We start from the raw sequence: 19,163 nt of genomic DNA on the forward strand, positions 1-19,163 counted from the left end.
TTCCTGGCATCACCTCCCAGTTAAGCTGCCAGCCAGCAAGTCCTACAGGCACTGCTTTTAGAGAAACCCAAACTGAGATAGTAATCCCATTTGTCTGCAAATGTCATCACAATTTCTAATAGAACACTGCTTTGAACAGTGGAAAGAATTTAGGAATTTTTGCAGTGATTTCCAGGTCTACCCCAAATTTTGGAATATGCTGGAAAACAGTGTAAATTCCTACCTCCAGGACATCAAACTTGCAGCTTTCGTGATACTCCACATCAAAGTCGTGGATGGTGAGCTGAATGCTGCTCCCAGGAGCAGTGTGAATGTACCATATACACTCCTTGCTGGGGGGATACGTGTTAGGGTAGCCAGGGCTGCTGAAGGAGCCTGTGGGCCCCGACAGCTCCGCACCACAACCTGTGAAAACAGCAAGGCTCAGTCAGTCCTAAGTGAGCACTGGCCACTGGGAAGAATTTAAAAATCCAGCTAATCAAAAGGTAATTGAAAATGCTCAGGACAATTTTAGGAGAAAAACCATAATGTTACAATAAAGTTATAATTAGCAGCTATAAAACAATGAGAAAAATCATGGCTTATTCTTTTTTAAAAACATCGATTATATCATTTGCGCAATAATTTTCAGTCTTTATTCTCACATCAAACCTTTGGTAATATTTTCAAAATGTCATTCTGATTTTTAGATTTTTTTCATTATATGTAGGTAAGAATTTCACAGTAAGAAGCACAACGGACTATGTGAGCGATGTTCGACAGTGAGAGTCATGTCTCTCAGTCTTCAGTCTTCAGTTTCTTGTGTTTAATATATTATTTCTAAGTGCTTTTCAGTCCTAAGATCTAGAATTGCAAGTGCATATTAATAAGGGGAAGAAAACCAGTGTGAAAAGGTCTGATTCCAAATATATGAGAAAACCCATAGAAGGTACAACACTAAGAGTGAACCCTACGGACTGGGGGCGATGAAGATGTGTGACTGTGGGGTCATCGATTGTAACAGATGTCCCACCCTGCTGGGGAATGTTGATCATGGGGCGGGGAGGGCTATGCATGTGAGGGAAAGGGGTACATGGGAACTTTACCTTCTGCTCAATTTTGCAATGAAAGAAAACTCTTCTAAAAAATTAATTCTATTAAAAAGAAAACTACATAGGTCCTGACCCAGGCAATTTATATCTAAAAACCAAAGAGATAAATGAAAACCAATGTGTAAAAGATAAGCATGGAAGAAGACTGCCGCATATGCTTTATGACTGTTTATGTATCATATTGTAGAAAGTGACTCAGGCAAGTGAGTACAACACAGAATCAAATGCTACAATGTGGGGCACAGCAAGAAAGTTGCCACCACTTACTGAGCGCTTAGATGTGTGTTACTAGTGTTTCCTATTTTAATTCTCATAATAACCATACGAAGCAGGTACTGTTGGTATCTGCATTTTTCAAATGAGCAAATCAATGCAAAGAGAGGTCAAATGGCTTGCCCAGGGTCATCTGGCTTGTGAGCAGTGGAGCCAGGACACCGACGCAGGCCATTTGGTCCGGCCAGAGTACTCAATTCCCACATTCTCCAGACTCACTTAGTTTGTCAGCATTCAGACAGAGAGAACTTTATAGAAGAAATAAAGTCTCAAATTTTAAAGAGAAAATTAGAAAATGATTAAAGATAAAATTAGAATAAAAAGAGAGACTTTCTTATTTTCTAATAGCAAGTTTTGGTGATTAAAAAAACATTGTTGGCTCTGTTAACATATCTGGGCCTCCTTTTCTGTTTTTCCATATTCTGTATTAGTTGGTAAATTCCTCCAAGTACCTTCTCTTATTCTGCATCAAGGCTTTTTCATGTTTAAAAATAACAATGCCTTCTCATTCCATTATGAATATATGTGCATTTTCACCTGAATGGCATTAAGCTGTGGTGACTGAAAATGTAAGACACTGAAGCTGAGGTCAGATCTATTATCACTCTATACAAATTCGTCCTGTATAGTGAGTTGAAAAAATTTCTTAAAAGTTCAGAAATATATATCTTCTATATAGAATCTCCACTTAAATAAAAAGAACTGAGGAAAATTCTAAGAAGAATCCTGCCGTGGTAAAGAAATCTGATTCCAGCTCAACATGTTGCCGTCTTGAGTTGTTCCTTTCCTGCTTCCATTTGAAAACCTCCCTGTTTTCAGACTTCAAATTTTTTGCACAGAGCAGTATCTTTTCTATGGCCTAAAAGTTTCTACTTTTATTTCTGGTTAAAACCCTGTGAAAAAGCTGTTTAAAATTAGGTGTGCGGACATTATTTATAAACTGTGGTGGTTGAATGTTAAAAAAACATGAATGCCCTGAAAGATTAGAAAATATTTTTCCTACTACAGCAACACGCAGAAAGTGTTCCTGAAGCCAAAATCAGCACAGATTGTATGTAATGGTCAGGACCACTGCACAACTCCAGGGGGCACCAGTCACAGACTATTGCGTCAAATGATGCTCTCTAAAGTTTTCCAATGCAGTGGCCCATATAAATCATCTTAGCATGAAATACCTTTACTACATTGCATTATAGGTAAGCAAAGCCATTCTGTTACCCCAATATTTTTAATGTTTTTCAGCTCCTATAGTTCTTGATATCAGTTGCATCAGATTAAGTAATTCAATGGAAACATTTTTGGAGAAAAATAACTCTCTAGCCAAATAATATAAAAGAGAACAAGGAAATGGAAGCTTGGGTATTTCATCTCTGCATTTTTATTTAGCTCCAGTTCACCAGAATTAAATTCAATTTTTTTTTTTTATTCTAGTTGATTCATCTAAAAATCTGTACAACATTCTCCCATTATCTTTTCCAATTCTTTTAGGTTTCCTTGTAAATTCCTTTGCAAATAACAGGATGCCAATACCCTTTAACTAGTCCCTGTAAACTGGAATGATAATATCAGGCTCTTGGCATTCAGTAACACTTTGAAAAATTACAGTACTTATTTTATTTACTCCCTTACATCTCTTAAGACCCACAGTGTACTTTTCCTAAGACTTTGAACAAACATAAACAAGGTTTATAAAAACATAACAAAATTTTACTGTTAGGTTTGTCATGTTTTCCTTTCATCAGTAGTGCTTATGTATGTGTCTTCTGAAGAGAAATTCCTGTACTATCAAAAGGGATACCCTATTAGTGAAGATTATTGTGGTTCTGAGAGGAGAAACACTGTTGGAGCTTGAAAACTCTTTGAAGCTTTCTGTGTCTCCTTCATGTTCTCACTACCTCTGAGGTTTAATGTGTAAGAAAGTAACAACTTCGATTTAAAACTTCACATTGAATGCAAAATAGTATAAATTAATTTACTGATATTATATGGTAAAAACTATGAAGTGCTGGAAAATAGAGTTTATTCTGATAATTATGGTAGAGACTCTATCTTTGAATATTTAAATCTTCAAAGAGATAAAAATAAATTTCTAATTCCCATTCATTTATTCAATAAATATTTATTGAGCATATGCCATAGTTCAGGTCATGCTGTAGAAGCCAGGTGTATTTAATGTCTATTTTAAAAAATCCAGTTATAGGCATAAAAAGTGCTACTACCACAGGTCCTCCTGCAAGTCATTAAACTCTTTTTGCTTTTCCTTCAGTTTTCAAAGAGTAATTTCAATAAGTTTTTATTTTAAAATAGCAATCAATGAATTATATTTTATTCTTCACATGCTAATTGGTGATGAGTTACAAATATGAATAATAAATCATCATGTTGAGGTGCTAAAAGATCTTTTTAAATTTGTTAGTTTCCGTAGTACAAAGTTAAGTTAGCATGGTTCCCTTTTGGTCCTAATTTCCAGACCATAAATGAGAGATTCTGATCAGCATCCAGTCAGTTATGGCTCATTCTCTTGGGTGTCATCACTCTTTTCTAGATTTTGGGACACTTTGACAAATGCATACTTGATCTCAGGCAAAAGAAAATAAGACAAAATATATATTTTAAAAACTGAAAAAAAATGAACATTTGTTTTTCCTATGCTCTTTTTGGGGGGCAAGGGAAAACATATTCACAACAAAATTAGGAAAATTTCTATTAATCAAAAAAATTAAATATGTAATGAATTATTTGATACTTTGTTTTATAAGTTCAAGCTATCATTACACTAACAGTGAAACATTAGGACATGAATTTGGAATTTATAATTATGGATAAAAATTAAAAATTATAAATTCACACCAAGAGTTGAACTTTTTAGTTATAAATGAAAACAAATAATAATTACAATTCACAATAAATAGTAGAGTTTTTTAACGTATAATGTGAGTCTTTTGAATTGTATGGATGCATTGTTTTCCATTTCATTAGCTGCAGCAAAGGAGTCAGTTACAATATAGAAAATGTGATTTAGAACCTATATCAACACATACTCTCCTACTGTCAGCAAAAGAAATACTGAGATAATCCAAAAATCCTATTGTGTGTAATTCTGAAGAAAAGTGTTCTAAATGCTGAAATGAATCAAAAGCTAAATGATTTAGTCCTACCTCATCAACAATTTCTTGATCATACTGGGTAGCAAAGCTGTTCATTTTATTTGATTTACTACTTCTCCACTTCCTGTGGTAGAGACAAGATTTGTTTTGTTTTATTTTTAATAAAGATTGTGGAGTTCAAAAAACTTATTTGGTAAGCTGCTTTACCTAGGTAGTTGTTATCAGTGTTGCTAATGTCTAAAATTAAAAACTTTCTGCATAAGCAAGAATCCTAATTTTACTTTCCTATTAAATTTAAATTCCTTTGGGGCCAGGAAGGGTGAAAAGTGTTTTGCTCGCTGCACTATTTCCCTCTGTGAGGGGTCTAGGATTTGACATCCTCTTGTTAAAATGCACTTTCTCCTGAGTGAATCACAGAAGAAAATCTGTTTCTAAATCCATCTGCCCATTTTGGAGATGGAAGCGACAAGGCTTCTGGAAAATCTCAGGTGCCTGCATTTCACTTAGAGTAAAAATAACGGGACAAACAAATCTGCAAATATTAAAACAAATGAAATTGCTGAGAAAACACAATTTAACAGGCTATGCAATAATTTTAAAGCATCACGTCATTGTCAGTCATCTGTGATTTTGGGTGGATGACTAAGGGGTCAGAAAGGTAGGAAAGGGAGATGTAGGAGAGAAAAAGCTGGAGATGAAAGAAGTTATATCGACCAATAGCTATCAGGAAATATAATAGGAGGTGATATTCAGACTCCCAGTTTCCTATTCCTCATCATGCTGTCTGGTTGAATGAATAATAAAATATAAAAGAAATTTCTCAATTCTTCATTTGTAACAGAATTAATATTTAATCTCATAGGGTTGTTATATAGATTAAATGAAATAAGCAAAGTAAGGTTTTTAGCTATGTGACTTGCATATGAAAATCCTTCTATATGTTTTATAATTTAACAGGAGTTTATCCAGATATGGGATGAGATTAGAGAAATACTTGGAGCTAGAAGAGGACTTACCATACCAGCTAAAGAGCCATCATGAATAGCTGACATGTAAAAAATCGATTATTCATTAAGCTACAATAAAGGTAGTTCATATTTGCATGGTAGTTCAGTTTTTCAAAGGGCTTTTCACAAGCATATTATCTTATTAAAATTCATAATCACTCTATGGTGTGGGCCCATCTTAGAGATGAGCCAAGTTATGAGGTAGGCCCATTTTAGAGATGAGCAAAGTGAGGCTCAAGAATGCCTCTGAACTTGAAGCTCACATAGTGAAGGGCAGACCTGGGACCAATCCCTCCCTCCTTTCCCCGCCCCCCACTCCCAGCTCTGTGTTCTCTCCACTAAGCCTTATGGGGCATTTCAGCCTTAAGGCACTGGAATGGCAGTGCTGAACGCCGGCTGCCCTCATTACTGCTCTGTCCACCTACTGAGGAAAACATCACCATAGGAACCTGAAAAAATAAAGATTCCAAAAATCTTTTTCACTTAATTTGACTCAAATCTGACAAAATCTGATGTGTTAACATCGTTAGATCTCAGCTGAACTGGAATAAAATAAGGTCCTAAAGACGATCATATGTTTTTCACTTCTAATTAGTTAATCTGTACAAAACTTGTAGTACTGGTGACTGATAATCTCTTTCCAAACTCCCAGTCATGAGCTGAGAGGAAGCACTTGCCTTATCAGCAGGAAGCATGCTCATGTACTGAGCTCATACCAAGGAAGAGTTAAAAGCTGTTGCTAAACCTGTTTACTCATGGAGATAATTTGAATCTTTTTTCATAAAGGGACATTGCCAACGCTTTTTTTTTTTTTTCTTTTTGGTCTAAAGCAAGCAGTGAGTTATAAAATATTTTTTTTAAAAATTAAGCAAAGTCTGTGTATATTCTATCTTCAAGGTTTGGGATTGTTGTTTTCAATGAAAGAGCTTTATAAAAGCAAGCTCGCAATGCAGCAGTGAAGTAGAATCAGAGGCACACACAGTTCCAGGGCGCACTCTGTATTCCCCTACGATTGCTCAAAGGCCGTCACCTCTTTTCACGTGGCATTTCCCTCAAACTATAGTCCATAGGCCAACAGCTCCCGGAGGGCTGCAGCTTGGAACTGACGTGGCCCACCTAGGCTAGAAGGAGAGGAACAGAGATCGGCCAAAAGACATCTTCACATGCTCATCCTCTAATTTTTGAGGAAAACTCCTGAGAAATTAGTGGTCAATGCTAAAAAGAAGTTGAAAAGCCTATGTATAGCAAAAGCACACATTTTAAACACTCTAAATCATGACGCTCACATGCTTCATTAAAATGACTGATTTACATTTTAGTAGTTTTTCTATAATTTAAAAATAAAAATTTTCTCTTTTTCAAGGCCTTGAGAGATGCCTCGCTGGTTAGTCCACCTGCCCTCTGAAAGGTGCGTGGGAGGCAGGGGGAGGATGCCGGGTCACAGGGAGAGGTGACCGGTCGGGACTCTTCCGGTGGGGCGGGTGTGATGTGAAATGGCAACTACGAGCTCGGAATTTGGGGAAGATCCAATCCAAGGCAAAGTTGAACTATTTCTTAGGGTGATAGGAAATTGCTTCTGATACAATGAGATATGCCAATGATGTGATTAAGGTGATTTTGAACAGAAACTTTCAGGTTGGGGTCGGGTATGGAGGTAAAGAAGTATGTGAGCTCCTTAAAATGACCCAAGTTGTCTGAAAGTGACTGTGGCATGTATAAGAACCGTAGAAAATCGGCAATTCCTGGTTTGATTTTACCAGTTAATCCCCCAGTAGTATAAAAGTGTATGCTACTCTCCCGAGAAAGGCAAATGATGGGTGTCTATTCTATGAAGAGAGAAGACTAAAATCCGATCACTGGTCTTCTTTGAAGACTGAGCCAAGGGTGGAGTCCCAGAATTCATCTGATCTTAAGGGTTTGCAGATTAGTTTTCTGGGAGATTTTGTGGGTTAGTAGTTATTCCATGAGGACAGAGACACAAACTGGAGCAATTAAGTAATGAAATCAGAGAAGAAAACCAAATAATATAAAGACCTAGGAATGCGAATTCTTCTGAGATAAAAAAAAGAAGAAAGAAGACAAAGCATGGTGACTCCGGGAGGTGAGAAAGTTATCAAAAGTTCTGGAACCTCCTTTATTGGGTTGAATCACATCCCTCAGAAATCATGTCCACATGCAACCTGGAAATGTGACCTTATTTGAAAATAGGATCTTTGCAGATGCTATCAAGTCAAAATGAGGTCCTGCTGGATTAGAGCAGGACTGGAATTCAGTATCGCTGGTGTCCTTATAAAAAGAGGAAAGTTTGGAACCAGACGCACAGAAGGAAGAAGGCCATGTGAAGACAGAGACAGAGACTGGCGTTACACATGTACAATCCAAGGAAAGCCAAGGATTGCCAGCAACCAACAGAAGGTCGAAGAGGTAAGGAAGGATTCTGCCCTAGAGCCTTAGGAGGGGAGGCCCTGCTGACACCTTGATTTTGGACTTCCAGCCTCCAGAACTTTTTTGAAAGAATAAATTTCTGTTGTTATAAACCATTTAGTTTGTGGTATTTTGTTATAGCAGCCCTAGGAAGCTAACATACCTCCATTATTTTCCTGATGTAAGACAGGCAAAAAATCTGAAGGAGTGTTCGTTTGTAAGCTCTCCTTCCTTCCTCTTACATTAATTACTTCCCATTGATCACACTGAGGTTTAGATGATGGTTGGTGGAAGATAAAGTTAGAAGATAGTCTGTTTTAGTCTATTTGGGCTGCTGTAACAAAACACCCAGACTGAGTAGCACATAAGCAACAGAAATCTATCTATCATCCATCCATCTATCTATCTATCTATCTATCTATCTATCTATCTATCTATCTATCTATCTATCTATCATCTATCTATCTATCTATCTATCATCTATCATCTATCTATCTATCTATCATCATCAATCATCTATCTATCTATCTATCATCTATCTATCTATCTATCTATCTATCATCTATCTATCTATCTATCTGTCTATCATCTATCTATCATCTATCTATCTATATCTATCTATCATCATCATCTATATCTATCATCTATCTATCTATCATCTATCTATTATCTATCTATCTATCTATCTATCTATCATCTAATCATCTATCTATCATCTATCTATCATCTATCTATCTCTATCTATCTATCTATCTATCTATCTATCTATCTATCTATCTATCTATCTATCATCTATCTATCTATCTATCTATCTATCATCTATCTATCATCTATCTATCTATCATCTATCTATATCTATCTATCATCATCATCATCATCTATATCTATCATCTATCTATCATCTATCTATCTATCATCTATCTATTATCTATCTATCTATCATCTATCTATCTATCTATCATCTATCTATCTATCATCTATCTATCTATCTATCTATCTATCTATCTATCTATCTATCTATCTATCTATCTATCTATCTATCTTTATTTATTGTTGGGTAGGGCTAGAGCTCTGGGCCACAGACCTCACATGGTAGAAGGAGGTCAGGGATCTCTCTGAAACCTTTTTTATAAGGGTACTAACCCCTTATAATTAGCCCTCATGACCTAATCACCTCCCAAATGCCCCACCTACTAATACCATCACCTTAGTGATTAGGTTTCAACACAGGAGTTTTCAGGGGATTTAAACACTCAGACTCAGCAAAGTCTATTGTTGAGAAAATGGGAGACACACTTAGGACTAGGTACCACACTGGGAGGAAACAAGCAAACTCAGGGACTAAAGATGATTTGTAGCACTGAGGAGTCAGTAAGGATTTAGAAAGTTTCACCTTCCATGAGGACTTCATCCCAGCCCCATACTCGGTGATAATCATTTTGTCTGACTGATTGCCATACAGCCATAGATACGGAGAAGAGTTACCTGTTTTCAATGGCAGTGACAAATACATATAAAAAAAAAAGTGAAAGAATAGGCCATAACATGAAGCTAATGACTTATAAAATAGATACAAGAAGCTTAGATATCAATGCTATCCATGGTTATAAAATGACTTTTAAATTACTATGTAAGATGTCATATGAATATTCAGTTTAGATGATAATAGCCTTCTCTATTCTCAGATGTCCTAAATCTTAATACTGAAGTGCTCTACCTTAGTACACCATTAAAGAGAAGTGACCCCAATAAGTCATATTTTAGGATTTCCACAAAATATAAATTTTCATTTCCTATATATTAAAGGATATAAATCTTTCATTTTTCTCCCAGAGAAGTATAGCCAATCTTGTCATCTCTTCAGTTTGATTAACTATACCTTTTTCCTTCTAATTGACTCATTCCAATCAAATTAAAAAATGGTTTCCCAGCAGAAACCCTTTGCTTACAATTCAGGAGAAATCAACAGTCTTTCTCTTAAGACACTTTTAAAATTATTGAAGATTTCTGAACACTATATATCAAAAAGTATAAGAATATCTTCCAAGGAAATGAAATGAGACCAAAGCAACTGGACTAGTTTCCCCTAAAATAAGGAGTCACACCTAAAGCTACTTATAAAATCCCCAAACAGGTAAAGGCAGAGGACATGTGTTCTCTTTATGCGATTTCCAAGTTCAACCCTCATACTTCTATTTAAAAGTACTCATTCTAATCTTGTTTTCTCTCAATTTCATTATTTTAGTACATAGTGCTCTTGTAGGAAAAATCTCACAAGAGTCCCCCACCCCCAGGGCTCTGCATCACTGATGCCACCCCCAAATTCCCCCTCGCCTTTCCCTAACTCCCAACCCTTTTTCCACATGGAGGTTGCTCCACATCGACAAATGACCAGATGTGGGCAGCACCATGCCAATGGTTGTGAAGTTCTCTGACCCTCCAAGCTCTGTGCAAGCCTGAGCCATGAGATTGTTTTCTGTGATTGCAATGCCAGGGATGAGGGTCCTTCGCAGGGCACATGCTGAGGGCATGCAGCCAGCTGAGGCCCTTAGCTTACAGGAGGCATAACTCTCTCTGGCTGGCCTCCTAAATTAACCAAATCCTCACATGCTCCACTCCATCCCTCACGGTCTATCTCTGTCAATCCAATCTGTTTGGGGGCAGCTATCCTTTCACTTCTCATTTTATTATAACTGTCTTGCAAACTAGTTTGTGTAACTAAACCGTGGTGATAGAATAAATAATCTCTGTGGTCTTTATCAGCTCAGAAATGTATGATTCCATCAACTATATGTAGCAACTCCAAAAGAAGAGCACTTTTAAATAACTAATAAAGCAGATTTTGTGTTGAAGGACAGACAAACATCTGGTCTTTTAAACTCGTCATTTGCTAAGTAATGTGCTTCCCGGCATTATGGCTGCTTAAACCTGAAGAAAGAATAAATTTGTATTTTTGTGGGGAGACCTTGAAACCAGAACATTTTTTACTCGGAAAAAAATACAACATAGGTTCATTTAAAAACATTCATTTTCCTCAGTGGGAATTTAGTTACAAAATTACCGACTATAAGCCTTTTCTGCTTATAGTATCATTTAATCTTCTTTGCAATGAGAAGTTGCAGGGGGAAATCATTTGCTTTTAGGCAGAGTGCAGCTATTAGAACACAAGATTTGCAGTTGGACACTACACACTTAGTTTGGTGTCCTGATTTTATCACTTACTGAATTTGTGAGTTTGCGGAAGTTAATTTCTTTACAACTCTTTCCTGCTTTCTGATCCATAATATAGGGAATGATGATGCTCATTTCAGAGAATTCTTGGGAGGAGACATGAGATAATATTTTTAAAACTCTAACCAAAGGTCCCAATACATGGTATTATTTTTTAAAATGATCACATCAGGTGTCATTTTTAAAGCGATAACACCATTTTTAAACGGTAACATCAACATTTTAAAAATAATTGCCTAGTCCGGTAATAACAAATGAGATGTCAATCAAATCACTGCACTAAGCATTTAAATAATATTTTCATTTGCTCTATATAAAGCAACATGGTTTATTTTTATTATAACTAGTATCTTAAAATAAATTTTAAATTATACTTAGGTAGTAAAGTCAATATTATTTAGCCTATGAGTAGTCTGTAAGTATAACTAAAAAGAGAAAAGATCAGGGAATCAGTAAATTGATGACATTACTTATATAGAAAGTATAAAATTCTATTAAACCTTCTAGAATGTAATTACTCTCCTATACCAGACATTCCTTCTTTGTTTTGGAGTCACTGCCACCAAAGGCTGGCATTAGTTCCTCTGAGTACACAGAGACATACACATAAAACAAGGCCTTGGATATGTGATGTTAGAGACAAACATGGCAATATTTAAGTAAATGCTCAAGAAAAAGAAACCTCTGGGGACAAAAATTACTGTTTCTACACTGATCCTCATGTTTGTTCTGGGTGGGTTTAGTCATTTTGGGCTGCGACAAAATTTGAAACTGTGAAAAAAAAAGTGTGGTTTCTTTTTCAATGTTGTATGAAAAGATGTGGAATCCCCTAGAAAGTATGTGCAATATCTCTCAGAGATGTTGTTGCTAGGCAACCAGAACACAAACAGAAGATTCCAAAAGCCCTTCCTTTGGCCCAAATCTCAAGGACGGTTACAAATTGTGCAATATATGATTTGGGAAGGTCATAGTTGTTTGAGGAAGATTCTTTTTCTTTTTATTAAAAGTAGCAATGGAAATTGAACTCCAACTTTTCCAAACAGCAGTGGCATGGGAATTGAAATGCAAGACTCCTAAAAGTCCCTCACTGGTTACAAGACTCAGAGCCAACATTAAATGAAGGTCAACTGTGTGTATGTGTATCTTCTGCTGTTGTCAAGGAGGCAAATATTGTCAGGATTTAGCTTTTCCACTCATTCTGAAATGTCTGCCTTTGTTAATGCTGTGTCTGATTACTCGGGCCTTGCTGGAAAAGTTCTGAAGCCAAGGCAAAAAGAGCTCCAAGATTTTTTTGGTAAATTATTATCCCAATTTTACAAATATGAATTACTTTATAAACAGATTCGTTTATTCACTATCATCCATTAAGAACTTCTTTGCAGAAAAAGACATAAGTGAGAATTTGCCAAAAATAAAAATCAGACACAGTATCATAATGCAGAAATCTTTACTTTGGTTCTGTACTAAGACTGTACTCATTTGCAGCCTCCATGCTTAAAATTTTTCTAAGAGTATCACAAAGACAAAAATTCAAAATATTAAATAGGCTGATAGAATCTATGAATGTGAAAGAAAGCCTAGCCAGCATTTAAGGAAGTAAGTTATAACTTAAACAGAACTGTCTCTTAAAAGTGTCTACTGGACTTAAATTTCTACTCAGACTGAACAGGATTTTTTATCTTGTATCACACCATAAAATAGAAGAATCCCAGGAGTCTATTTGTCTATACTGAGATTGCTTACAGACTATCTGAACGAAGGACTCATTCTTGATCATAAATGTGGTTACTTTAGCGGCAGACAGGGACAGGTGTTTTACCACTTCTCTCTCTGTGACATTATGTATCATCACCGAGCAGAAAGTAACACTACGAAAGCAATCATCACCAACAGAGAGAAAGGTCCTTGCCTGAGATTAGGACCAGGCAGTGTGATTCACATCCCGCCCTGTGAGCATGCCCTGGAATCTTTGCAAACCACAATTCATAAATTCAGTTTCACTCTGAATGCTCGCACTGTGCAGAAGCAAGGCTCAGGACACATGAGACAAAAAATCTGAGTTCTTGTCATGGCTCTTATCAATTGGTCTCTGACAACTTGTCCTGCCTCAACTTCTATCACTTCCTCTAGCTCAGTATTTCTCAACCATTGTTGGTTCATTATTGCACTTTTAAATAGCCTTCTTAGGTACTTTTTCCCAAATTTTCCCCCATGAAAGTTCAATATCACAGATATACTATGTACCTGTTATGTATTATATATATCTGTACTTTATACATAAGTATACAATTTTTTTCACCCTTCCAAGAGCCAATTTTCACCCTCTTGGAGCTGATATTGAGAATACCCGTTCTAGCTGAAATACTTGCCAGTTGCAAAACTCTGGTGTTATCTTAGCCTCCCTGCTACTCTTAGAAATTTCTTTCTCTCTCGGACATTTGTCTAACTGACTGATTCGTGTACTAAAGCTGCCTGGAGGGCCTCCTGAACTCCCTTAGGCTCTCCTGAATCTCCTCTGTGCCCCACAGTGTCATGGATTATAGACTTATTTCTACATTTATTTGTCTGTTTCCCTTACTAAATGACTAACTCCCTGAGGATGCTATTTCCTTCTCTGCTGGAATAATTTGCTTTCCCCCAAAATTCATATATTGAAGCCCTATTCTCCAGTAATTCAGAATGTCACTGTATTTGGACAAAGGGATATTGTAGAGGTGATTAAGTTGAAATAAAGCCCCTAGGGTGGACCCTAATCTAATATGATTGGTGCCCTTATATGAAGAGGAAATCTGGATGCAGGGAGACACTAGGATGCGCATTCACAGAGAAAAGATCATGTGAAGATACAGTGAGAAGGCCACCATCCACAAGCCAAGCAGAGAGATCGCAGGAGAAACCAAACCCGCAGACACCTTAATCTTGGACTTCCAGCATCCAGAACAGTGAGAAATAAGTTTCTGTAGTTTATCTACCCAATGTGAGGTCTTTTGTTATGGCCTCCTGAGCTAACTAATACACTCTCTGTCTTCTACACACCCAGCCCAGAACCTGGTAGTGAATCAATACGTGTTGGTTGGTTGGTTGGTTGGTTGGTTGGTTGGTTGGTTGGTTGGTTGGTTGGTTAAACAAATGGCTAAATGAAAAACACTTTCTCAATAAGTACCTGCTTGCAGAGGGTCCCTGTAATCACTCTAGCATGGTTAACAATGGCAAACCGTCTGCCCGTTTGAGTGTAGGCCCACAGAGCTCTGGATAGAGCCCAGCTTGTTCACCTTCACACCCTCCGGGTAACTACCCAGCAGTCACATAAAAGGCAAATGGATAATGAAATTACAAAAGATAAAACCTTTGTCTCCAAAGGGTGAACCTCCCAGAACCCCAATCCTCCCAGCCTCCCACCCCTGCGCACATACCCTAAGTCCCAAAAGTGATAAAGATTACACGTTAGAAAGATTTCTCCTGAAAAACCAACAATAAACAAAAACTATTGAAAAATCTGAGTGAGGGAAAGAGAGCTAGAGGGAAGGTTTAAGACCTCATGGAGGTTCTTTGCCAGGGCTCTAAAAATCTATTTTTAAAGCCCTTTGATACAGTGCTTCATATCCCCAGGTAGTCAGGAAAGCACTGGCTCAGCTTCAAACCAAGCCAGCCACTGAGGATCTTGATAAAGTTTTCAAAATGTTCTCCCCAAGCCAATTTCTAAAAACCCCCAAGGCTTGAGAAATCTCATTAATAGCTAAAAAGAAGATAAAATGAAACCAGCCCCCATTCAAGAGGCTGATGTCATCTATCTCCCCAAAGAAAAGGCTACACTTTCTTTTGTGAAAACCCAGGGTGACATCACCTCCTGATCACAGGCCACTCAGCCCTTCCCCTGTGATTCCCAGCTGAGGGGCTCTCTTCCTTTGCAAATGTCACTCTTTCACTCACAAAGCTCCTTGACCTTGTTTGTATGTGGGATTCCATTGCCAAGTGAAAGCGGGCCTCTGGGAGAAAGGAGCAGAAGAGGGGAGGGGTGTGCACAGCTGGCCAGGAGGCCCCTGCTCACACAGCCTGCAGAAAGTTCTCTATTCCCTTCAGCAGTCCAGGAGGAGGCCCCCGAGGCTGAATTCAGCCTTGGGACAATGCTGTCAACACTGAATCCTGTGAGCAGTTTAGCCAGGCAGGGCAACTGTGGCCATTTCTTTCTTTCCAGGGTGGGACTCCCTTTGAAGGCTGGCATAAAGGAGAGGCAGTGTGCTTTAATCTCCAGTCTACAGCGCTGTTTTCAAAACGGGCCCAAAATAAAGGCCGATTCTAGATCCATTTTCTCAAAGCAAATAGAAGGTTTGTGCAGTCAACAGAGAAGCACATTTTGCAAATGGGTTTATTTATTAATTGCAAAATGAGGTATGCGGGGATTCTTCCTCAACAGCAATGCTCAGCAATGATGCGTCAGGACAGGTATCCTGGGCCCTCGCTCCTAAACCTGATTCTGAGTTTGAGATTTAGAGACTGAGATTTGGAGAGGCTGTGCAGAAACAATCATTTTTGTTACATCCACACACACCTTCATGTGCACACACAAAGACATTCAACAGTACTGCTAGTGCAGTTTTTAAGTTGAAATCTTGTTTTCTGATTATAAAAGTAACATATTCTTATAAAAGTTCAGTCACTTCACTTCACTTATTATAAAAGTTCAGAACTTTTTTAAACTGGATCAATAATTTCATTCTCCAGTTTAAAAAAAAGAGTACTGCCTGGCCGGCGTGGCTCAGCAGTTGAGCATCAGCCTACCATCTAGGAGAGAGCAGTTCTATTCCCAGTCAGGGCACAGGACTGGGTTTCAGGCTCGATCCCCAGTGGGGAGCATGCAGGAGGCAGCCAATCAGTGATCAGCGATGACTCTCTCTTCATTGATGTTTCTATCTCTCTCTCTCTCCCTCTCCCTTCCTCTCTCTGAAGTCAATAAACACATATTGTTTTAAAAAATTAAAAATAAAATTTAAAAAAGAGTATTACTATTACACTTGAAAATTGAGACTAATTTATTTTGCATTTGTTTGTTTTGTATTTTATTTTATATTCTGAGTCATTTATTTTGAGACATTTATTTTGCATTTGTTTGTTTTGTATTTTATTTTATATTCTGAGTCCCACAACATGCCATGCTGTTTCAGTCCTTCAAGAGTCTACTCAAAGCTCAATTCTTTGAAATCTGACAGATTTACATAAAAGAGAGGGTGGGCCCCTCTCCCTGCCAGAGTCCCTAACTATGTGTGACCCTAATGCTCTGGCCACTGCTTAGCTCAGCACTGCTCCCCTTGACTCTGGACTCCAGCCCCTCTGGACTTTGGGGTCTCTCCTACTCAGCCTGCATGCTCCATCCACGGGGTCTTTCTTCTACTTGGAATCCTCTCCTTCTCCTCTTTATCTAGTTAACTTCTGCTTACTCTTTTTTTTTTTTTTAAAGTATCTTTATTGTTGAAAATATTACAGATGTTCCCCTTTTTCTCCCATTGATCCCCTCCACCCTGCATCCACCCCCTCCCCAGGCCTTCACCACACTATTGTCTGTGTCCATGGGTTATGCATAAATGCATATAAGTTCTTTGGTTAATCTCTCCCCACCCACCCACCCCCGCCTTCCCTCTGAGTTTCCTCAGTCTGCTCCAGGCTTCTATGTCTCTGGACCTATTTTGTTCATCAGTTTAATTTGTTCATTAGATTCCACATATGAGTGAGATCATGTGATACTTGTCTTTCTCTGACTGGCTTATTTCCCTTAGCATAGTACTCCTGCTTACTCTTAAATTTTAGTTAAAAGGGCCCATTTCCATGCAGGACTTCTCTAACCTCCTGTCAATGTCAAATCCTTTTGTGTGCTTCTTGGCACTTATCACATATTTATTCATGTGCTTTTTGCTTGATGGATACTTCTCCCAATCACCTAGGAGAGTAGGAACCAGGCCTGCTGTCCCCAGCTCTTACACAGCACATGGTCCAAAACAGTCCCTTAACATCTGTGGAATGAAGACCTGAATCACTGAGACATCAGGTTTATGTCTTCAGTTTACCTCCAGTGGGTAAGAAGTGGGGGAATGTGTCCCAGTGAAACTTCTTCCCTGACCCCCGTCTACTCTCGTGGCCCCTCTCCTCAGGCTACCGTCTTAAGCTAAAGGCCTAGTTCAGATGCAGAGTATGAACTCTGGGTACCTGTGATGCTGCAAAACTACAGCCTACTATAATTCGTTAATTTTGCACTGATCTAAACCACTAACCAACCCCTTCCAGAAGGTTCTTCCCATGTATAATTTATATACAGTGGGTAACAGAATTAAATCTTTTTTTTTTTTTTTTTAATATATCTTTATTGATTTCAGAGAGAGGAAAGGAGAGGGAAAGGGAGAGATAGAAACATCAATGATGAGAGAGTCATTCATCGAGCCCACAACCCAGGCATGTGCCCTGACCGGGAATCGAACCCCGATTGCCTGGATCTTAGGTCAATGCTCAACTGCTGAGCCATGCCCGGCTGGGCTAAATCTTTTTTCAATTCTGGTCCCACCTGGCAAAATTTTGTTGCATAAATCTGGGTCCAAGCTTAGCAAGTTTTCAGCAATTGGGAGAAAGTTTTGAAACAGTAAACAGGAAAAGACAATAAAGGGTGGCTCTGACTCCGCCTATGAAGACAGATTTCACATGGAACTGATAGAAAAAAATTTTCCCAACAAAATACAGTGCTATGAGCAGAGGAGTCAGCCATCTCCAGCATGGTGGCTGGAAGAACCCAGTGATACAGTAATTGGTACCGTAATAATGACCATTAAATTATACTCCTCAGGGTGGCCTTGGGCTAGTTTGGCTGGAACAGCCTGGACAGGAGGCAAGCAGCCCGCTGAGGAGAGAGAGATGACCAGCAAAGCCTCTGCGCCTAAAACTTTCCATCTGGAATTACTTAGGGAGTTTTTAAAAAAATAGCACTAGTCAAGGTCCCACTCAGACCAATTGAATTCTCTCTCTGGAGATTGGAACCCGTGCTCTCTAAAGAGCATGGTACTCTTTAAAAACTACCAGGCAAATCCAGTGTGTATCTAGGGCCAAGAGCCACTCCATTAGGCCCTGAGCCTTGGTCTCCTGGTCAGTATTTCTTAATTTCCATCTTCCGTCTCATGGGGAAGCTTTCTCCTCTTCAGGTGTCTTAAGCAGTAAGGTTCTTTTTCTTAGAGGGGTCCCTGCTTTCATCCCATTGACATAGAAAGATTGAAGATATTATTCTGCTGTTATTACAGTGAGCCCTGGGAGCACCTCAAAGCTTTCTCTAGACTCAGTGGATGCTGTCCTCCTGTCATTTTATTCCTCCAGCCTTAACATCTGCCCTCAACTTGCTCCTCACAGTCTAGTGCCATCCGCATTACCTGGGAGCTTTTTAGAAATGCAGGTTTACGGGCCTTACCTCAGCCCCCTGCGTCAGAATCTGCATTTGAACAAGTAGTGACTCATGTGCACATGAAAGTCTGAGAAACACTGTCTGGCAATACCCTTGTCCTTAAAGACCTGGCTGATTTTCTGAGGTTTTCCTGTTTCTTCTAGGTCTTTTCACACTGTCTGTAGTTTCCTTAATCATTTCTAAATCACAGAATATTAGAGATGACTGTGTTATAGAGATGAATCAATCTAGTCCCTTCATTTAATAGATCCATAAATTGACATTCCAAGGTTAAATTTACCTACTTAATGAAGAGATGGTCAAGAATTTCTAATTCATAATCTGTGTTTCAAGGTATAAGTAGCTCTGTAAATAACCACTGAACAGTTTTAAACACTAAAAATCCCATTCGTATTTTTGAATAGAAATACACTCAGTCTCTAGTTCATAATCTCAGAATGTCTAACACTCTTCAATATATAACAGGGCTATTGAGTTATATATAGCACTGAGATTCATATAATAAATGCACTATGATGTTAATAGCCTTTAAGAGTCAACCATGACACACATTTAGGCCCTCACCTTATGCTCACCCCTGATTTTGACAGTAAGGCCA

At 38.3% G+C, this 19,163-nt stretch overlaps 1 protein-coding gene across 1 annotated transcript in view; it reads right to left on the bottom strand.

Moving 5' to 3' along the window:
* Nucleotides 1-19,163, bottom strand: part of CUBN (cubilin) — a 256,784-nt gene that overhangs the window by 143,243 nt on the left and 94,378 nt on the right. Inside the window, exon 29 of the mRNA XM_016213239.2 lies at nt 224-405. Within this exon, the coding sequence (XP_016068725.2) occupies nt 224-405 (182 nt within the window). The remainder of the gene's footprint in view (nt 1-223; nt 406-19,163) is intronic.

This window comes from Miniopterus natalensis, chromosome 1 (genome assembly GCF_054644295.1).
Source record: "Miniopterus natalensis isolate mMinNat1 chromosome 1, mMinNat1.hap1, whole genome shotgun sequence".
Classification (NCBI taxonomy): Eukaryota; Metazoa; Chordata; class Mammalia; order Chiroptera; family Miniopteridae; genus Miniopterus; species Miniopterus natalensis.